The sequence below is a fragment of the Rhipicephalus sanguineus genome, chromosome 7 (genome assembly GCF_013339695.2).
Source record: "Rhipicephalus sanguineus isolate Rsan-2018 chromosome 7, BIME_Rsan_1.4, whole genome shotgun sequence".
Classification (NCBI taxonomy): domain Eukaryota; kingdom Metazoa; phylum Arthropoda; class Arachnida; order Ixodida; family Ixodidae; genus Rhipicephalus; species Rhipicephalus sanguineus.
In genome coordinates this window covers 126,375,473-126,398,742 of record NC_051182.1, presented here as the reverse complement: position 1 = coordinate 126,398,742, position 23,270 = coordinate 126,375,473, and the positions used below count along the sequence as shown (strand labels likewise).

The 23,270-nt window shown below is 45.9% G+C and overlaps 1 protein-coding gene across 1 annotated transcript; it reads left to right on the top strand.

The window, feature by feature from the left end:
* The first annotated feature begins 450 nt into the window (after positions 1-450).
* LOC119399849 (protein C12orf4 homolog) lies at positions 451-21,548 on the top strand. Its single transcript, XM_037666713.2, has 12 exons — positions 451-767; positions 863-1,005; positions 1,922-2,103; positions 2,601-2,700; positions 4,004-4,128; positions 5,269-5,369; positions 6,321-6,405; positions 6,898-7,010; positions 7,828-8,012; positions 9,974-10,207; positions 12,662-12,787; positions 21,420-21,548. Exons 1-12 carry the CDS (start codon positions 599-601, stop codon positions 21,501-21,503), a joined length of 1,647 nt encoding a protein of 548 aa, XP_037522641.1. The 5' UTR covers positions 451-598; the 3' UTR covers positions 21,504-21,548.
* Positions 21,549-23,270: the final 1,722 nt, after the last annotated feature.

The window sequence follows — 23,270 nt, the reverse complement described above, 5'->3', positions numbered from 1 at the left end:
GGGTAAATTATTCAGCTATTACTCAGTTAACCTTCCATTCACTTGGTTTTGTTCGCAGAAATGTGCTAACTTCTGCACAACCGCTGCCGCTGTATCGAAACTCCGCTTTTAACGAAGTTGCTTGACAGCCCACTTTTCTGAAAAATTTTTTGTTGCATAGGGGATACACTTGGTTGACATATATGAGAATATTTCTGTCATGAAAGCGTCCGTGTCAAGTTCGAAACACAGCGATCATGTTTCCAGGCAGTTAGTTGCGTTCCTTTTTGTTTTATGCTGCTCTATCAATTGCGCGAAACGTCTTCAATCCGTACTGTCACGCCAAAATAAGCGGGGACACGCACCGCGGGTCTCTACACAATACTCAAAACGACGGACACAAATCCAATCCGATCCACAAGTCAAGAAGGCGTGGTTTCGGAAACGCTGCCGCCGATGCCGACAGAAAGTAGCAGCGGGCCGGAGTTCCAAACTTTCGCGAGTTAAGTGAAATGTAAACAAAGCCTTTCGTGTATCGCCGCGGGTAGTTGCGAGTCCATCTTCCGGAGGATCAACTCGGCTTCCCGTAGAGTCCTCAAAGGAAATAAAACTGGCCACGATGACCACTGCTCCGCCAACAGCCGAGCGAGAGTTCGTCTGGTGCGCTACGTACGCCAAGCGAGATTTTAAAGTACAGCGCGCGATCCGCATTCCCAACGAGCTTCCATTGAAAGAGATCGTCTTCCGAGTGATGCAGGAAGATAAGCTGCCCTGCTACGTCGAAGACGGTGAGCGCGTGCTCCTGATCCAGCGATGTGCGCGATTGAACTGCATGCGTATCTCCCATTGCAAAGTTCTAAAAGTGTGGCCGGCTCTGGCGCAGATTTGACGAAGAGCCTGGGCGACTTCGTCTCTCGAGAGACCGAGCTCTTCTACGACGACGCAGCGACGGAAGCGATCGAGAAGTTCCGCAAGGAAGGAGACGTCACGACGTTGGCGGAGCGTTGGGCTCGTGCATATAGGGAGGTGGGTGGCTCAGTTTGTATGCTTGTTGATGCGGTCACCATGAGCAGAGGTTGTCGCACAAACGCAGATAGTCCTTTAACCTATCGAAGGACTCTGGTACAGCGTATAGCCTCGAAAGAAAGAAACTTGTGCCAGATCTTGGTTACCCTGCAGGAGCAGCGGCGCGAGTCCATCTATAACGACAACAGGCTAGCTCTCTATCTCATCTCTTCTTTCATGTTAACTCGGTGCCTTTTAGTCAGGATAAAGGGGAAAGATACGCGCGCTGCGGCACCAGTACAAAAGTTCAGGAAATTAGTTGACAGTGTAAGTGCATATGTTCCAAGGAAACTGTCTGCGAGACTTGGTAATACTTAGCTTCCATGCTTACATTGACTTGCTTGCCTTGCTAAAGGCATGTTACACGTTCGATGAGTTGTCCCGGCAAACCTCCAGGATCATCCACACAGACGAATTTAGACTGGCGACATAATTAATTATAGAGCAGCATGGTCGGTGACAAAGAACACAGCCATAAAGACAAGTGAAACTGTTCCTCTTCGCGTTGAACAGCTTCCACATGCATATGAAATATCACGCCTATTGCGTAGGGCTTTCTTAACTAATCACATTTCTCAAGTACGTGCCAGTTGCAGAAGTTACTGGATTTATTTGTAAACAAATGTTTACGGGTATTTGGTGGTTCAGAAACTTATCTACATGTGGCTTGAGGCATAATAAAATAGTGTGTGAAAAGACAGACCAGGTGAAAAAATGTGCCGAACGAACGCCAAGTACTGTTTGTTTCTTTGCCTGGTTCGTCATCTTTATGTGCGCTATTTCGTTGTCTCAAGTCGGCCGGTACCAACCAGCCCAACTCTCTGCCCTCTTGCCTTAGCGGCACAGCTTACGCTCTTTCCCTTCTTTGGCACCACAGGAACACCTGTGCTACGCGACCCCCGAAGAGGAGACGCCGGAGAGCAAGTTCCCCACGATGTACCACACGCTCATACACTCACCAGCGCTGGACACCATGCTCAACCTGGAGCACAGCTACGCACTGGCCGTTGGCGACATGGTGCGAGAACGCAATCAAACCCTGAGCCACTTGCAGAAGAGGTAATCATTATTCTCTGACGAAAAATTCTCCTAACATGGTGAACATCTTGCGTGACAAGATTAGGGACAAAATGGGAGTGTGACGCACATCAGCATTCAAACCTTAATCCACTCTGGTTGCTTAGCGGCTGAGGTGTAGTGCTGCTAAGCAACAAGGGTGCGGGTTTGGTTCCCGGCCGACCTCATTTCAATGAAGGCAAGATGCAAAAACACCCGTGTACTTACATTTTGATTCATAGTGAACAACACCAGGCATGCAAAATTAATCTAGTGTCCTCCCACTATTACAGCGCGCCTAATAATCACCGTAGTTTTGGCGCCTAAAACCTCCAGATGTTCAATTAAGTCGCTTACACATCTAGTACCTCGTATTTTCACTCTGCGAGATGTCCACCATGAGCCAAAAACAAATGGCCAGACGAAAAATTATGACTTTCAGAACACCTACTTTGAACTTGGCATGTGTAACCTAACCATTCCTTCTTTCCCAACTAAAGGCAAACGCAAGAAATGGAACGCTGCGTGCAACAAGTTGGGCTTGGCCTCACTGACCGTGACATTAATGACATCGCGGCAAGGCACTTTGAAGAAACTCAAGTGAGTTAAATTCGTACACCTATGTATATGTTGTAGGTGGCGAAAAAAAAAAAAATTTAATGCTGTAAAAGCAATCTCTGACTAGTGATGAAATGACATTTCACGATCATGGCGCCTAGTGACGCAATTTGTAACTTTGTGCATGTTAATCGTGATCAGATCTCCAACCATGGGGATGCTTTGGGTTCAAACTCAAGCTGCCAATAGTTACTCAAAATGGGCACCTTTTGGACCATGATTAATTAATTAATTCATTGTGGTCGAAGCGCAAAAAACATAGACGGAAAAGAGGAGAACGACACAAGACAGGCGCTAAACTTCAACTGGCTTTTAATCGCAGAAATCACACTTGTGTCGTTCTCCTCTTTTCCGTCTATGTTTTTTGCGCTTCGCCCACAATGAATCCCCACCATCTAGCCCAATTTTCAGTTTTGTTAATTAATTAATTAGTGTGTAGCTGTGAACTGCTAGGAGAAAGCATTTGTGCCATGCAAATCTCATTAGACCTTTTAGACACTAAAGAACTGTGTACACTGTCCATGACAGTGAGTAGCGGGCGGTGTAGACTGCTGTACAACACACCACTTCAGGTTTTGAATACCTCTCGCCAATATGTGATCAATTGCACGTCCTTCCCTTGTAGAGGGTATAAAATTTAATGTACATCAGAAAGAATAAATTTCGTTTCCTGTGGTACTACATTTCAACGTAGCCCATAAAAATGTTTTCAAATAGGAAAAATAAAGTTGCAACAACAAAAACGCCTCACCCTTTCATTTGTGGGTGAGCAGTAGAGTGCACAACCCCAATTTAGAACAATGACATTATTTTTCTCTCTTTTTTATCTGTGTACACTCTGAAAAAACATTAACACCCCTTGGGGAGTGCCTTGTCCCCAAACAATTATTGTCATCAGTCTTCTGTGCTAAAAAAAAAGGGCATATTTGGGGCGTCTTTCTGTCCAACAACAATCATTCATCTAGCTCACGTGCCTTTTCTGGTGTAATCGCCACATTCCCAGTACGTCATGTTTACTGATGACTTGCCCGCTATTGGCTTGACGTAGCATTCTTAATAGGAAAGCAGTGAGCGCTGAGCTTTTGAAAAACAATATAAAGCAATCCAGATGAATATTATGGTTGCGGGACAAAGAAAGACTCCTCAAAGGGCGCACACACTTTTTCGAGTGTAATAGCTGGGACAAGTAAGGGGGTGGGGGTGGGAGGCAGGTTACACAAACAAACATTGCCACGTTTACAAGGCAGCTTCGTTATAACTGAGCATTCTTCATTTTTTAATCTAGAGAGTATCTGACCAGTGGGACAGCCGCATAGACTCTCTGAAGCAGACCCAGAAGAAGGAGTTCCACGAGTGGGTCCGCACCGTCTACGAGGACTATATCGTTTCTAAGGGTGGTCGTGGGTTCGGGTGAGACTACGAAAGATTTTCCTCAGAAACTTTCTAGAAAACTATAGGTTTCATATACAAATAAGAGGATAGCAACAGCTTGTGTGTCGAATGTGCAAACAAAAACAAATACCTGAGTGAAAATTATGAAATAAAATGCAGGAAGGCGCTGATGTGCTGACTGTTTATCTGCGCCATCGAGGTGACGGGTACCTTGATATAACCATGCTTAATTAAGTTATGCACACCACGAAAGTGCATTCATTATAATGTCTGGCACATATGCGTCATAAATCATACATCTGCGATGTATTGTCAGTAACAGTACCAGACATTTCAGTTTAACTCACACATGAGGCTGACACAGTATGAAGCCCAGGAAAGCATAGAAAAAGAATTTAACTGTGGCAGCTGGACTTGTGGACCAGACTTTTGCTCTCTTTTTAACCTTATGCGGAGTACCAAAATTAGTAACACTAAAAAAAAAACAACAGAAAACTGCTTTTAACTAAACTGTACAAACCACGAAGAAATGGGAAATGAAAATTGAGGAAAACATGACCTATACCTCTGCATGTTACTGAACTGAAAACAGTTTTAAGACCCGCTCTAAATCTGTGATGTTGAATTTCCAGGAAAAAACAGTTATTGTACGCAGCAAAATATTGCAACAGTTTGTTGTTTTAGTACCGACTCTAAATCTGCACACCGGGTCTCGTTACGAAGCTGTGGAGGCATTTAATTCTTATCAGCTGAAATCCCAGTCTGTAAAGCTTTGTGGCTGATTATGTATATAAGTATGTATACATGGTACTCACAGATTGAAATGTGACATTGTTTGTCTTAGTATAATGAGTGCTATGAGCAATTTTTTGTGATAACCCTCACGTTGCTGCAGATCTGGCCGCTAAAGGTAATGTTGTCTCTGATATAAGTCAAAATTACGCCTATATGGCACTGAACTGTAGACTCTACAAACGAAAGTACGAGCATCACTTAGGCCCTAAATTTTTGTGTTTCAATCTGCGAGTACAGTATGTACGATGCACCTATGTATGTGTAACATGCATGCCTGCGCGTATGTATACATTATATGCATATCAGACACAGGAGGCATGTTTCGTACGCCGTGAGGAGACTAGAACTGTCTGTTCATTGCAGGGAACGCATGCGAGCAGCGTCGAAGTCGTTGGCGGGGCACGACGTGCAGAACTGGACGCCACCTCCTCCCCGTCCCTCTGAGAGTTTCACCATTCACTTGGGTAAGCTGCCGCCGAGCTGCTCTGCGAACATCAAAACCTTATTCATTGATCCAGAATCGGGGATATCGCGCAAACTTTCACAGGGATCATGACTTTCGATCATAATCTGTGTTGCGCGGGTTGATCCTTGTGCGTTCACAAACTAGCTGGCGAAATTTTGGTCGTGCACTTATTTTATAACTGAATAATTTTAAAACACGCGAGTGGCCTGAGAGTCGGGCAACACTGACATGCTCCGAAGTCATGGCGCAACAAACCGCTCACTGTGTGAGCGTCTGCATTCCGGCGAACGATTTCACTCCGTGGTCAGCTGTGCGTGCAATCAAGCTATTTTAGCTTTGTCCAGCTTGCCATTAGAATTAAACGATTGGCAATGGCTGAAACAATGCCACCTGTGGTGCAGCAGCAATACATTGACTGTGTGTTGTAAGGTGGCTACTTTGGTAGCAGACGACGGCGCCGCTCCATGCAGTACATTACGTCACATACACAATGGCAATATGGCAGTCACCGGCAGTGGGTGGGGTTTAACCGGCAATTTCTAGGGCCTATTTAGGCTGAAATATATCGTCGCAGTCCATTTTTCATAGATGTATGGGCATAATAGACCCTCTACTCGTATTTTTCGCTGAAAACCAAGAATTGTTGGGCGTCCGTGTCATGGCTCCTTTAATTTCACAAGATCTCGCAATTCTGAGAAAGACTGTTGTGGCTGAAATGAGCCCCGTCATCTTGTGAACGGACGTGAGGCGTCTGTGAAAAACGTGTCGACCAAAACACTCTAGCAGACTCTGATTCATCCCTTGTAGAATAATGATGCAGTGACTATGGCATTCTTCTGCTCCTGCCTGAGTTAAATTGGAGCTAGAGCTACCCCCGAGGTCTGCTAACTATACTGTATGCGTGGCCCATACAACTTCCATTTCTGCATCTGTTGCTGTCATCCTGCAGGCTCTCAGCTGAAGGTGATGCACAACCTCAGACTGCTGTCGGCAAACATCCTCGACCTCTGCCGGCACATCACGTACGGCATGGGGTGAGTTGCAACATTGTTAGTATGCGGCGCACATTCCTAGCTTCGCAGAGTTGCCTGCGTGCGTATGTGGGACTTTGTGCTCAACGCTTTCGTCTGTCCGAATTGCAGACTGTCGAGACCACGCTGCCGATTGGCACTATCCTGTGCCTGTGCTCCAAATTTGTCCGAGGCTAGTCTCTAGCACATTAATTCATGTCGTGAGTGTTTGTTGCAAGCAGACAACAAACATGTACGTGTGCTAACATGTGACGAATGCCACGGAGTGCAAGCATCTTAGAAGGGTACCAGTTTGGGCGAGTCGGCAGCAATTCATAATCAAAGGTTATCCTCATTCCATATTCCGCAACCGTGATATCTATATCCTGAAGTACTAATTCCATATTCTGCAACTGTAATATCCATATTCATAATGTTTCCCAAAGGAAGCCATAGGCATTCATCATTGTTCTATTCACTAAACAACTGCTGTGATGTTCCGCATTATGTGTGCAGTGTTCCAGCACCTCAGAGGTTGCAGATGGCCATGTCGCTATACTCCAACAGCCTGTCCGGCATTGTCCTGCTTGTTGACAACCGGATCAACTCTTACGTCGGCATCAAGAGAGGTACTATTCGTCCTTGCTTTTCGTTACTTTTCTACATTTACATTTTCATCAAGAGCGGTGTCGCTCTCCTCATTGCATTTCATGTCACGACACGAAACGCATCTTCAAGTTGTAGAAAATGTTCCGCATGCTTCTCACTTTGTAAAAGCATGATACTTGGCAGCAGGTACAAATGCTGCAAACAGTTTTTAAGGTATAAGTTGATACCAAAGTTAATCTCATAATCTTGGATCTGGTGACAGTTATGATGATGTCGTGGCAGAGTGAAATTTCCCGACTCAGCAGTGGGGCTAGTCGTGATGAAGCTGCTCATAAAACCGAAAAGCTGAGATAACCATCGGAAGCATTTCCTTTGCTCATCCTTGCACGAGGGAGCTGTGTGGTCATAAGGATGAAGTGGGCCAGTGCATGATGATGTCATGAGTCGTAGCACATCTGTCGTCTTGGTAACAGTTAACAAAAACTGGTTGCTCCGAAACTCGGTAGCATTTTTTCTATGGTTCAGTGGGCTTAAACTATCATACAGTCAAACCTTGATGAAAAGAAAACGGATATAACAAAATGAATGAACAATAAATAACCTTGCCTTTTATACGATCTTGAAAATATACGTTTACGATGAATTTTTGTATATAGCAAAGTTATTTTCATATCGGATCCGACATTGTTACAAGGTCTGGCTACATGTAACGCAAGAAATTAGAAATCTAAGAAGTCATATCACCAAGTACTCCTTTGGCTTACGGTGTCCAGGTGCTGTCCAGCTTTGACAACGCTTGAGTTCTAATGGTCACACTATGACACCCCCGTTTCCTAGAATTTGCAGCCATTTGCCACGAATCGACGGAGCTGCACTTTCCGGACTTGGACGAACAGCTGGAGACCATTCGAGCCAAGGCCCGCGAGGCGAGCGAGGTCCGGGCTGCAGCCAGTCTGTCCGGGTCGGACGGCAGTTCCAGCCATTCCAGCCGTCGTTCTAGCTTTTCAGGACAGGACACATCAGTGAGCCATACTTTTTCTTCTCATTTACTCTAAAGCCTCGTGAATGACACCAGGCTTTCTTCTTGAGGTTGCTGTAGTTAAGGCTCGAGACAGCCAAGTTTCAACTTCATGTAAGTTCATGTCTACAGAACACCGTGTACAGTAGAACCCCGCTGATACGTTTTTGAAGGGACCGTAGGAAATAAACGTAAGAGACGGGAAACGTAAGAGCCGAAAAACAGGAAAAACGACAAAATATTTAGTGGTACAGAATTTTATTTCAATGCTTACGAGCAGCACGAAAATTGGCGCGCTCAGCCGCGATCTAGTCGATGGACAGAAATGCGGAGCTGGGGACGGCCTCATCCACAGAAATCTAATCAACGTGTGTGATTTTTTTAACACCAACAGCTGTAGGCATGAAAGAACTAAGCACACGCAATCACGACCAGCGCGGCGAGTCCGACCGCGAACCGCGCGCACGACCATGCGAGCTCCAACCAGCTCGAACTCCTCCCGTCCTCCGACAGATAACGATGATGATGAGTCTACGCCAACGCGATGGCAGAAGCGAATGCCAATCTCGAAGGCTATGCTTTTTGTCAATAGTAAATGCCAATCTCGGAGGCCTTGCTTTCGCGAGCAATTACGTCATAGATGCCATCTTTGCAATACGAATCTCGAAGGCCATGGTTTTGTTTGCATCAATTGAAAGATCCTGTTGCTTGCGCCTCCTGCGGCCTCTCATGCGGCTAATATTACGGTCAAACCAGGCCAAGCTGCGTGAAAATGCACCATGGCCGCTCTCTTCGGTAGTCACTCGGTCGGCTCCGAGCGCACTTCGCAACGTATCATACGGGAACGGTCCGACAGTTACGACGTAAGAGCGGGGTTCCCAATACATTGTATCCTATGGGAGCTATGCCGGGACCGGCGGAAAACGACGTAACAGCCGGGAAAACGCAGCAGTGAGGAACGTAACAGCGGGGTTCTACTGTATTTACCTGTGACCTCTATATAGCAAAGAATTTTTGCCTGCAATTTCAGTATAAAGAAGCTTCACTGCTGCCACAAAGGAAGAGTTAGCAATATATAACACTACGGTGGGTGTACTGCTCAAATAATAAATGGTGTAATTACATAGAATACTATACTTCGAATAGAAAGGTTGAATTTCTATGTAATGAAGTAAATTGCCGATTTTACTGGCTATGTTATATCAAGTCATCTTGGAGATAACGTCACAGGCATGTCGACAAATGCAGCTGCTTGCTAGTGACAATAATATAGTAACTGAGACGCCTTATTTTTACTAACAAAGTGGGGCCACATTACAATGACACAAAGCAAGAACACAAACATTTCGGGTTACCCGAGTAAAATGTAGAAATAAGCACTTATGAATTGGGGTTAACTTTTCAATGAGGTTCGCATCCTTGTCAAGGAAAATGAAAGGAAAGGCAACCTGTTGCCACTGGGAGCCAAACCCACAACCATAGCGTGATGCATGGAATGCTCTGCAAATTGAGCTAGAGTAGTACTAAATCTATAGTCACGACTTTCGGTCTGCACAATTGTCTACATCTACTACTGATGGTAAAACTTATAAATTTCAACCTTACTCACTATTATCTCTATGATTAGACTGAAAAAAAAAAACACTCAGATCAATCTTTGCTTTTCATGACTACATGTATTTGTAAACAAGGTAAAGATTGTGTTGATTTTAAAGCAGTCTTCATGGATGCTGCGCTATGTGTTACAAAAGGACATGCATGAACATGAAGGAGCATAGAGGCATACAAGCGCGAGTATACGTTTTACGCGTGTACTTGTTGTACAAGTGTATGTTTTTTTTTGCCTTTGAATGTTTGCTTTTATAATAAGTTGGTGTGGCATTTTGGTCTTCAAGAGTTCATACCAATAACTCTAAATTTTTTGTTACAAGTACTAACGCAACAAGCGTTCACCGATCTGTGCAGGGTTCAGGCCCGAGCCCGACGTTGCAGACGGGTGATTTCTACGTCACGCGCCATTCGAACCTGTCCGAGGCACATGTTGTGTTCCACGTCGTCAGCGATGACTCGTTACGGCTGCCGGACATCAGCTCGCGGCACCCCATCATCCTGGGGTTGCGCAACGTGCTCCGGGTGGCACACGAGCGTGACATCTGCAACGTGACTCTGCCATTGCTGCTCGTCCATGAACTGTCTGAAGTAAGCGTGGAAACGCAGTGTCATGTTGGTGTTAGTGGAACATTTCCACGTTCAAAGCTGGTATTTTTGTGGTACCGGCTGTAGACAAGTTAGGTACCGTATACACTCGTGTAATGGCCGCACCCGTGTGAAAGTCGCACCCAGAATTTTGTTCAAGAAATGCCGAAAAAAATATATTTTAAAATTACCTGCGTGTTAACCGCACCTTTGATTTTGAGAAGGTTAGCAGTGTTATCCGTTGCGCGTTGCTAGAATTCCAAAAGTTTTTTTTTTTCGAAAACTGCCGACCGGCTAGTCCTAAGTTGATGAAAAATGTGTGTGACGATGGTGTTGACAAGGTGAACTCACAAAAAAAAGAAATGCACAGAGGTGCGCTTTCACAGGCAGGCACATCATGTTTCTGGAAATAGAAGACTAACTCTTGCAGTACGTAAGAAAGACGCGGAGTGACGGCTACGCAATTTCGACAGAGATGCCGCGCGAGACAAAGGCATTCAGGTTATACCGTTTTAAGCCAGCAATTGATGGATCCGGTGCTTGATGAAGCGAAAGAATCTTTCTCTCAGCTATCACACAGCGATGTCCCAAAGTCTGCCTCCAAGCGAAAAATAAAAGTTTTTTTGTTAACATTCTCCCAGTACAAATCAGAACTGCAGTTCAATAAGAGCAAGTACCGCGGAACATCTTTATGAAAAAAAACATTGTGTCTTTCTCCGTGCAATGGCCGCACCAGCGATTTGCACCCCAAATCACGGGAAAAAGGACCTGCGGCCATTACACGAGTATATACGGTAGTTCTTTGTATGTTGCGCAGCAGTTAAATTTTTAAGATGTGCATTTACTTTCTGCACCAAGACTTAAAACAGGCTGCACTTAAACTAGGAGACTTTGCTTGTCAAAACTTGAATGATTGGGACATTGTGTCTGGGGTTCTTAAAGGGGCCCTGCAACACTTCTTCAGCATGGTTAGAAAACACTGCCGATCGGCAGTCGAGGCTCTGAGAACACGTGAGCCAAACATTATAGCGCAGCACGCAGCTTGGAATTTGCAATTAATTCTCAAAGTCAGCTAGAAATTGTTCCCTCTTATCTCGACAAATGACGCCATATACCCAAATGACCGTGCCATATACCCAAATTCACAGCCATTGGCTGATTTGAGCATTGTGAGCTGCATAGTTAGCGAGGTTGCCGTGGGAGGCCGCCACTTGCCCATGGTCACACTAAAAGTAAGCTGAGCGTTCAAGAAAAAAAAAGTGGTCAAGGCAATGACGCGCATGTGACGTATTTTCTTTCCCGCATGCCATCCCTCCCTGCTTAGCATCCAGTGCATTCCTCGGGGTGAGAGAAGAGAGAAAGCAGTTACAACGTGTGACAAATCTCTAACTTTGCTCGTACTTGATGGAGTCTAAAAATTTTTGCGGTGGTCGATTCATGAGGCAATAAACTGCTTTTATGAAGCCATTCGATGGTTACTTGGAAAAGCATTGCAGGGCCCCTTTAATGTGCACCTAAATCTGAGTACATGGGTTGGTTGGTTGGTTTGAGGGGTTTAACGCCCCGAAGCAACTTGGACTATGAGAGACACCATTGTGGAGAGCTCGGGATGATTTCAACCACCCGGGGTTCTTTAGAGGGACACTAAAGTGAAACAATAAATTATACTCTGAAAATTCTATGGTCGTTAATTTCATCACTATGTATAGGTTTAGTAATCAATGAGAAAACCAATGTGAAAAGTTTCACGTTTAAATTTTCTGTCGAAATCTGCGACGGTGACGTCACAGACTTCAAAGTGTTCTTGCGTATTTTGGCCACATTGGCTCAACAAATTTCCTGAAACTTGCCACGTTAATTCTCTGGCTCCCTCAGAAGACAATGCACTGCATTTTTACCGATTAGGAACTACATAGGCCCTAATAGATGCCGTCAAAATCTATGTCGCCATGGCAACTGGTGTAGGAACTTGAAGATCGCGCTGCCACCTGCATTTTCTTTTTTGCATGTTTTCTCGCAGGAAGTGTGGTGGTTTTGATATCGTGAAAGCGTAAGTTACAATTGCGAGAAAAATCGTTTTTCCCTTTAGTGTCCCTTTAATGTGCACTGAAATTGCACAGTACACGGGCCTCTAGCATTTTGCCTCCATCAAAATGCGACCACCATGGCTGGGATTGAAACAGCATCTTTTGGGTCAGTAGCCGATCATCATAACCACTAAGCCACTGCAGCTACTAAAGGGTACACGGGTGTTTTAGTGCTTCATCCCCATAATAATGCGGCTACTTTGGGTGGAAGTTTTAGCAGCACGATACCATAGCTGCTAAACGATCACGGTGGGTTATAGAATGAGGGGACTCGAAAGGTTTGATTTCTTAGAGACAACTGCCACACAGTTAAACTTCTGCAGTGTTTTCGTCTTGCACGACTGTTCACTCATGTATGATGTCCACCCAGGAAATGACGATCCCTTGGTGCTTGAAGCGGGCCGAGCTGGTGTTCAAGTGCATAAAGGGCTTCATGATTGAGATGGCTTCGCTGGTTGGTGAAGAAACGCGGACAGTCCAGTTCCTCGTACCTCAGGTAACACGCAGTACCTTACATTGCACCTTAAAAGTGCCCCTTAAACCACCCAGATGTGGAAATTTCGTTGTGGTGTTGCAGTTGTGCACGAGTTGTCAACAAACATGTAGCCGTGAGAATTTTACAGGGAAAGCTGTTATAAGATCACAACAAGGGCCATTTTTGGTGCCATAGTTGTCCGCCACCGCCGGTGTCCGTAACCACTATCGCGCGAAATAAGAAAAAATAACCAGGATGGAACGAGGTTCGAACGTGGGCCCTCTGCGTGGGAGCCCAGTATTCTACCTCAGAGCCATGCCGGTGCTTGAAACTGCTTTGCAAAAAAGACCCTATACAGGCTTCATATCGGGAAGGAACAACATTAACATATGGCAGGGCCGTACCCAGGAATTTTTTTCGGGGGGGGTTTGCGTGTAGAACGGCTGCCATTTTTTAAGATTTATACTGGCTTATTTTTGTGAATAAATCAAGTACATCGCTTACTTGTAATAATTCGATGGTACTTTTCAATTATTTGTACCCAAATAAAGAAATTGGTATGTCAACCTCAAATTCTGGTTAAAGCAAGAAATAAGTTTGGACAATAGCACCACCAAAGCCGGGGACACCGCGACCAACGGCTCCTGATGAAGTAACACAATGTAACCACGGTACAAAAACGGTATGTATGTGTTACAAGCTGCCACTCTAGCGTCGCCAGCGCGAAGTCGGCGACGGGAATGGCAGCAGGTTAGGTCGTTCCGTACGTAAGCAGAGACAGTGAAGAGATCAGAGACGTGTGTGGGGAAAAACAAAACTCTAGTGATATTGCAGCACGAGGAATCTAGTACAACACTTAATACCAACTAACAAAATACATATAAAATCAATAAATCAGCTTACAAGAGAGAAGTATTACAAACTACACAAAACTAACCAACAATAAAACTACAGATGAGAAAGTCCGAAGGTATAAACAGGTGAAGGGATACCTGTGATGACCGGCAGCGTTGAGTCCACGACGATCGGATGCAAGAAGTCAGAGAGAGTTCTGGCACAACTGCGATGTCGGCGGTGTTGCAGCGCTGGTGTTTCCGGTAGGCTAGTGCTTGAAGCCGATCTCGGGCAGGTTGAACTTACTCGAGATTCAAGTACCGATGCCTACGTTACAGACGTTAATTTCGCGTCACAACTAGACGAATGGCTAAGTTTAGGTGGCCAGCCGATACGGAGCCACAACCACTTAAGGGATACTTCTTGATCTCCTTCTACACCATGTTGGTCAGCAACTAGACTGCTTAGCAAGGCGAAATCCTGCGCTTAAATCGACCTCCGTGTCCCCTCATTCTCGTCCTGGGGGAAAAGAGACCTCTACATGGGTCCAATCATGCACGTTTCATTGTTAGAAACTCCACCCTAAAAATATATTGACCGCGTCCCTTTTTAATTAGGAGAGGGTCCTCAACTGAGCGAGAGTGACAACCTGTTGGGGTTCTCTCATACGGCTTGTCCACAAGCAGTTTTGCCCGTGGGAATGGTCAGTTTCCTTGGTTTCAGCCGGTGCGTCTTGCAGTCTACAGCTGGTTCGGGGTGCATCGCGGCCTTTGACGACCCTGCCGACGCCGCCGTAGGTACAAAGGATCAACATCGGCGACTAACGTTTGAAGAAGAACACCCCATTCAGTACTTCCCTGCACTAAAGACCAGTCTTTTCATGAGCGAACGGTTCCACCGGTCAGCGGGGGAGTGCGGCGCCCGTTAATTTGCCGTTACGCCGGGTCGCAAAAATGGCAGTCCGTGACAGTATGTATGCAAGCAAACAAACAAGTCGCCCGACATTCCGATCTTCTTGTTACCGTTCGCACATTCTGCTTGCTGGATAGTTTCCTCGTAATTGCGAAAGAATAGAAGGGTTGAAGCTTGGGCTAGCTGGGTTTAGCTTTTAATCGACTCTTGAAACATAGAGGGAAGTTTAAACGAGGAAGTTTTTCCTTCTCGGCAACTTGCAAATTCTGTGAGGACTTGTTCTGGGGTCACTTGAAGTTCTCGATGGATGCTGAGCAGTGCTAGTCCGGTCAATCTGTCGTTGTTCATATGATTTCGAAGGTAGCTCTTCAGCCTTCTCAGTGTGGAAAAAGTCCGTTCCGGGGTCGACGTCGACACGGGTAAAGTCGCCAGGATAGAAAGTAGGCTGTGGATGTTCGGAAAAAAGTCGCGGTTGCACATCTCTAAGGCCTGTAAAGCACAAGCTGGGCGATTCTTTTCTTCGATCTGGCAGCATTTGTTCACCCACAGTGTGAACTCTGCTTCGATGACATTAGCGGAAGGAATGTCGCCAAGGTAAAACTGCACTGCATCATCAATATCAGAAAGGCTAGCCGATGCGCAGAATTTCGGCAGCAGCATGTTAAGGCCAACCACGACCTTCTTATGGGCATCGAACCGGTCTCTTAATTGATTTTCGAAGTCAGCCAGCAAAGGCAAATACACATTCCTCCGGTAGTACTCTTCGGGAGTAGCAGAAGGTACGTTGCTTCTTTGCATCTGCCTTCCAGTGATGCGTGGTAGGGCCATCTCAACATTTGTGATCTTCAGCAAAGAGAGCGACTTCAGAAAAATCTTATTAAATTCCGTTTCCGCACTAGCCCTTTTTGTGGAAAGAACGTCTATAACATTCTTTACGTGATCGCACGCTTGAGCCAAGTCACAGTCAATTTTTTGAAGAAACTTGCAAAGTGGCAGTGTCAAAGAGAAGAGGTCGCTACAGATCTGAAGCGAAACGACAAACTCGGGCTTCGTAATGGCATTGAGCAGTTGAGAAGCTTTTGATGAAGTATCAGATGACGCGGCCTCTTCTTCCAAATATTCGAGGAATTGTACAATAGGCACGTACAGTTCAAGGAAACGCTGAAGTGCATCGTGACTCTCTACCCACCTTGTTTGGCAAAAGGAGAGAACTGATTTTCTTTTTCTTGTGTTAAATCTTCTACTTTGTCTCGCAGTTGGTTCGTCCTCTGTGGCGAAGCTCTCACAAACGTACAGGTTGAGGATACAGTTCCCAAACAGTTGCGGATGCTGGGGAGTTTGCATGCGTGAAGCAGAGCAAGGTTCAACGAGTGGGCGCTACAATGCACGTACAACGCTTTGGGCGCTGTTTGACGAATGAAGGCTTGAACACCGTTAAGGTGGCCGCTCATTGATGCCGCGCCGTCGTATCCTTGCCCGCAAAGTAGGTTCAGGTCAAAGCCATGACCTCTAAGGCTGTTCAGGATTGTGCTCGCCAGCGCCTTGCCAGTGAGATCGTACACGGGAACGAAATCTACAAAATCTTCTTTAAGTATGGGCACTCCCGACGTGTCGTGTCCAACGTACCTTACACATAGGGAAATGTGGGCGGTGCGAGATATATCAGTGGCCTCGTCAGCTAGAACTGAAAAACACGAACCTGAGTTGACGTTTTCAACTATCTTTCTTTGTATGATTTTACCACAGAGGGTGATCAACTCATTTTGAATTTTTGGGCTCGTGTACAGCGCATTCGCCGGAGATGTTTCCATGTGAGCTCTCAAGGCGGCATCTCCACATTTTGCTCTCATCCTAAGCAGTGCGCGGAAATTTCCATCATTTTTCAATGGCAGCACTTCAGACATATTTATCGGACCAGAGTCGTCTGTGCCGCGAAGCGGTACTTCTTGCCTGCCACAGAAAAGGATTGTTTCTATTATTGGCAGCAAGTTCTTGCGGTTTTCTTCCGCCTGCTTTTTAAGACCGTGGTCAAGTTGTGTTAAGATGTCATGCTGTGAGCGGGACCGGACTGCTAAAAAGTTCTCCGATAGCGTTGTTGACATGGCGTGATAACTGCTGGATGCGTGGCTCTTAAAGGCGTCCATGGCTTTCTTGTAATTGGTGAACTCCTTAGTTACAAAACAGCCCAAGCGCTGGTGCTCCCCTTTTCCTGCACACTCGCTTGCGAAGACTACGCAATATTTGCATAATGCTCCTTGAAGCTTCTCTGAATAAACAAGCCATGGGTAACGATCTACCCAGTGAGGTTGGAACTTCAGATTCCTTTTCCCTGTGGCTGGATAATCATAGTTAGCCGGAGGGGTCCACGGATTGAGCAGCAGCTTCTCCGTCGTCTCTGGATCATTTACATTATTGCTTTTCGAGACAAACAGTCCCAAGTCCAAAATATTCGCACTCGTCGCACAGAGGGGAGGCGAACCAGAATGTGTAGGTGCCATGCCACTCACCTTCCTTGGGCATTGCCCAGTGGTAAAGGCGTCACTTTGCCCAGCGTTGACTGTAGAACAAAGGTCACTTGGAGTTGCACTGCGGCCACCATCATTTTCCGGCGGCGCATGGGTGTCCTGCTTGTGTTCGTTCTCAGGTGATTCACATAAACCGGTGCATTCTCCTGAGTCGCTACAGAAGTTCCGACGCGCTTGGCTTTCCACCAGTGCTGAGGAGGGCGAAGTTTTATCCTTCGAAGGAGGCGGTTCTTCTCCGTCCGCTTCATCGGTTCGAACTTTCTTGAAGTAAGACGCAAGACTCCTTTGCTTCGTTGTTGCAGAGTGTCTTTTCATTTTGCTGCCGCAATCCTGTGCACGCACACAGAAGTGGCCAGTGGCTCCAAAAAGACGTTTGCGACTGCTTCGACTTCCTGGCGTGAACGGCGGGCGATGTTTTCTTCCTCTCTTATCCACTTTACAGTGGCTAGAATGTAGAAGTGTGATGAATGCGCCGGCTCCCGCGTGGCGCATGTGTTTTCTGAACGCCGCTACAGCTGGTGTGCATGCAGGACCATTATTGTACTCCCGCTGCAGCAAACTGGATTAACGCTACTTAAAGACCTTTTCACAGAAGACTCCATGGGCACTCCATACTCCCCTTAATATACGTGAACCCCCCAAGAATGCACTGCCGAGACATTTGCACTCCCGTGGTACAGTCCAGAAAGCAGGTGTTGCTCCGTTCCTGTAAAAAAGTCATCTTTTCACAGACGGCTCCCTGGGCGCCTGCATAATTCTCTCTGGGCTGCGCTAATTAAATAGCCGTGACCCCCCAAAAATGCACTTTGTAGGCTGTGACGTCAGCCTCTGTACTCCCGTGCGCAGCCCAGCTTGGCGGCGTTTTTTCTCTCCTGTGAAAGTTGACCGCTGGTGCCGGATTGTGTGCCGGCTGTATCCTCGCTTTGTGTGCTTTGTAGGGAGGCGCATATACCTTGTGTGTACAGAAGAGGTAGATTTCCTTGCGTGCGGTTAAGGTTGTTCGAAGTTGCTCGGATATGCCAGTTTTTCAGTAGATGTCATCTTCGATGATTCGTTTCGGTGGCGAAGACTACAGTTTGAGAAAAGTTTACCCTGCAGCCTGCGTCCTCGGAATGCGCCGCTGAGTTTTTCCGCTTAGGGGTTTCGTTCCCTGGCAAATTTGCGCACGTCGTGTTGGTGTTGCCGTTGCTGTCGAACTGTTTACTTTCACAGAAGGAGACGCGCTTTTCGTAGAAACCCACAGCCGACACGTGCGGTCCGCACAGACGGATAACTTCTCCAGCGGCAATGCACAAGGAAAGCATCTGGAATCAATAAAGGAGCTGCTACGGGGTGAAAGACGAAAAAGAAAAGACTCGAAGGAACGCGAGGGCGAAGTGCAAAGCTGTACAAATAGGGCAGGTGCGCGTGCGGGGGAGGGAGCGCTGAGGTGTTCTGGTAGGTTTGAAGAAAGGAAGAAGAGGGAAGCAATGCCAGGAAAGTTGCAGTGTAACTTTGGCAGCTGGGGGTCGCTGTGAAGGCGTGTAAATATTTTAGTATCACCCGAAAAGTTAAAGCAAATATTTTAGTATCACCCGAAAAGTTAAAACATCAAAAAAATTTCGGGGGGGGTCAGAACCCCCTCAACCCCCCCCTAGTTACGGGCCTGACATATGGAATGTAGTGTGGTAGAAGAGTAACACCCAGGGATCACACAAGGCGAATTCTGTAACCAGGCGTCACACAATGCGAACTGCGCAATGAGTGGGTTGTTGAATGCTTCGAACCCATTACAGAGGGCGTTGCCATAATTCTTCGTCATCAGCCACAGCATCAACAAAGTGCACATAATGTCTTACAGGTGTTTAGTGGGTACCACGGTTCTCGTCAGAATGACGAAAAATTGCATAGTGGCTGCTTCCCAACCTCACAAAAATTATGATTATTTATAGCGCAGTGGGTTCCTCGCAAGTGCACTTTTATTGGTTGCCAAGGAAGCCCATAAGGCTCCCATGATCCATTTCCTCAGGTTCTCAATAAAGTTAACCCCCCCCCCCTCTCTTTCTCACGTTAACGTATGTTATAAAGCGTGGTGGGAGTTAAATAACGACCGGCCGTCACACAATGCGAATTACCTAACTAGTGGGTCGTTTAAAGCTTGCAACCCATTACAAAGGGCTCAGCCATAATTCTTCATCTTCATCAACCGTCGCATCAAAGTGCACATAATGCCTTACAGATGGTACCGAATGACAATGTCGTGGTGGGTGCTTCCCTACTTCACAAAAATTATCTGTCGCGTAGTGGGTACGTTACTAGTGTACTTGTATTAGTAGCCACAAGAGAGTTAATAATGGGCTCTAGAAATGCCGCTCTTCCAGGTTTCGCTGTGACTGTGCTGCGCTTTCCGCGCAGGCCTGGCGTTTTGTTCGAAACGGTGCCATTATAGTGGAGTTACACATCTTTGATTATTCAGAAGAAGCCCTCGCTTGTTTCGCTCGTTCCTTCCCTATGCTCCGTTCATCAGTTTGTCTCTCCACCTGGCCGAGGGCTCCTCCTCAACATGCGAGGAGGAAGACCGGCAAGCGTGCGTACCTGCATGCAGGCAAGCAGGTTCTTTTTGTGGATGACATGACGAGACGTGAATGTTGATGTCACGGCCAACCAACGCTGGGGATTATCGAAAGGCCCGGAGAGGAGGAGGGATATGCCTGCAGCTTGTAGCGCCACCATGTTTGGCATTCTGAACTCAACATGCGCGTTTACTTGGGATGTTAAAAAATGATCGGAGATGGTTTAAGGGCCCTTCAAATTATTATTTATTCTTTCACGTTAAATATTCATAAACATTACCTAACGGAGGGAAGGGGAGGGGGCGTAAGGGAGTAAGCAGTACATGTAGAGTACTTACGAATTGAAACATTTTTTTTTTAGTATAACGACTGCTACGAGCAATTTCTCGTGATAACTCTGTCATGTCGGTGCAAATCTGGACGCTAAAAGTAATGTTGTACTCTCGGATATAAAATTTAGGGCTAAGTAGTGCACTTCCCAGTGACTACAGTTGGTGTCATGTCAGTATAATTTCGACTCGAACACTTACGTTAAAGCCAACATTACCTTCAACGGCCAGATTTGCAGCGACATGACGCTGTAATCACGAACAATTGCTCGCAGCAGTCATTATACTAAGAAAAAACGGCGTCTCGTGTCCATCCGAGAGTACTGTAACGTGAGCAAGATACAACAGTGTAATGTATCAAAATAGTTGTGACATTGGCAAAAGAAAAGAAGAAGCTATGGGTGTACTTGCAGTTTTGAAATGTCTCATTATCTAAGTGTTGCATTAAATGTACAAAAGTAGAAAAAAAAATCAGTGATGCTGATGCGGCAAATGGATATTTTTTATGTTAGCAAAATGGCTTGCGAGTATGTTGTGAAATTTTTCAGGGGGCGCTTGCAAGGTATTGCCACCCGCCCTTAACTTCTTTATTCTGATCTGATTGTGTTTCCCCCACAAAAACTGTTAGCATCACTCAGCAACGTTTGGGAAGCTTTGCGACGATTTCAGATTGTTCGGTTAAGATTACGTGCAGGACGTGAGTAGTAAAGTTTATTTGAGAGCTTACGTGAGCACCAGCAACAATGCTGGAAGGTTTGGACATGTATAAAAACTACGCATCCCGCCATCAGATTAATGACAGTCAGCAGCTGTAACCACCGCTTATCAGTGTACAGCGTGCCTAGCTAGTACTTCTCAAGTTACTTAGTTGTCTTGGCACAGGTTAGCCCAATAAAGCGTTTCATCTTTATTGGCTGCGTTTGCTTTGTTCACCATCACAACATGACAATATAATATTGATATCGGCAAGCAAGTTCCATGATGTGAGGGTTTGGCAAGGGAAAAGCCATTCATCACTAGTGTTTGATGATTCTGCAGTCAATAAAAAGAATGAAGGAGGTGTAAATGGGCGATTGTTCGGCGCGATCGATCCGAGTGCTAGTACTTCAGGGTGGTGACACCGACCTGCCTATAATGCTGCAATGATTAGCGCTGCAATACTAGTTTTAATAGGAGAGATCAATAATCGGCAGCTGTTATTGAAAAGTTTAAGAAGGCCTACTCAACACCAGGAGACATTCACTGTACGTCATCCCACTACTGCACATGCATTGAAACTTCAACCCAAGCCACACTATGCTCAACTTCATACTAGCAGCTTGAAAACTTCTGTCAAATTTCCTAATAAGGATGTCACATGTGACATAGATAGATAATTACAAACGCATATTTTTGTATTGTAATAGCGGTAAGGCAATTTCTTTTAGTGACATTGTTACATCCGTGCTCATTATAGTATGAAGTTTAGATCGTATTCAAAGCTCACCTTTTATTGTTTCAGGGCATTTCGGAAGACCTCTTTGCCAGCCTTTCCGGAATGCTGTCCACAATCTTCCGAGTATCCAACCCGCTCGTTCTCAAGTGACGCATTTCGGCGACGTATGCGTGCCTCGAAGATCACGAGAGAAAGATGTTCTTGGACAACAGCATAATTTTTAGACGGAATGACCGGCACTGTCATGACTGACGCGTACCTAGCGCCCACCTCGACAAACAGGGACATGAGAGGCAACACGTGACCATTTGCCTCGAGAGCGTCGGGCACGTAGCTCCAAGAGCAACGGTACTGTTGCAAAAGACGTTTAAATATGCGCCGCTTTATTACGATGGGGACTGCCGTTACGTTAATCATCTGTCCCGTTCCTCGGCGCGAACATTCCGGTGCATTTCGTAACATACTCAATATTGTGATATGTTCAACGAAAGGTGCGCTATGTGCACCTAATTCTGTGATCAACGCTTATTATAAAAACATTTCTTTGCAACTATGGCCTTGTCTTGTATTCGTTTGCAGCGTTAGTACATCTATCCAGAGTGTATGTAGTGCACATGTCACATTACATCGCTGATCGTTTCTATTACAAGCCGCTGTAATACGTACTGCATTGCCCTATGTCTGATGGTGCTACTTATTGAAAAGTCGCTGGTATCGTACGATCAAGCCGCAACTTCATTGGCGAGTGGAAACGCTCCAGTGAGCTAGATAAATTTGTGCAAGGCAGTAAACGGCAGATGGCGCATCAACATAAATAAACTTATAACTAGGGGCAGGGCTGGGCAAAGATACTTTGAAATTGTATCGCGATACGATACAAGATACTCAAGCAAGAAGTATTGGAGGTACAGATACAAGATACTGCCGCAATAATTGTATCCGATACGATACTTGGCAATTGTATCTTAAGATACTTCGATACATTCGCAAATTTGTTTTTATAAATCCATATCATGTAGCAGCAAATGCCTATGCATGAAAATGTCTGCTTGAAAATTTCTTAAAGGGGTCATGAACCACTTTTCCAAGTAATGATCTAATGACCTCAGTATCCGAGTGTACTGCCCCCCGAATCGATTGCCGCAAAAATTTCTCGAATCCGTCAAGAATCAGCGGAGTTACGGGGGTTTGGCGCACGCTCCCAGCGCTTTCTCTCTTTTCTCGTGCCGACGAGCGCACTGGAAGCTAGACAGGGAGGGATGGCATGGGGGAAAGAAGTTACGCCAGCGCGCGTCATGAAACGCGATCGCTCTCCCGCTGTGATTCGCTTGCGCGAGTGCGGCTACCGTGTACTGAGGAGTGCGGCGCCGGCAAGTGGCGGCACCCCGCGGCAAGAAGCGCATCTGATCCGAACGCCGCTCTCGATTTACGGCGGCTATCGGCCAATAAGCATGCTATGTCTCTTGCGATGTAAACTGACAGATCCGCGACGTAAACGGACAGACGCCCCGCCCACCGACGAGAGTGAGAACCGGCCTCTGTTTGAAAAGAGGGTTCCTGGGAAAACGGCAACTTCGCGCTCCGCTTGTGGCCATTACGCGGCGCGCACGACTGTAATATTTGGCAGAGCAGTTCATAGCCGTGTCAGCTTTCCGCAGGATGTGTTTTTTCAACCAGCCCAAGGGGTGCTTCATGACCCCTTTAACTGGCCATTTTTTTTTCCATTTATTTATTTATATCATACTTTAGGCCAAATGGCCAAAGCAGGAAGGGCAAGGTATAACATAAGAAATATACGTACAAGGCACAATTGAAAATCTGAAATGAAGGAAGGCAAACAAACAAACAGCTCTAAAATGAAAATGTTGTTTAGTAAATAATAAGAATATAATTATGAATTTATTCAGGTGAGACCAG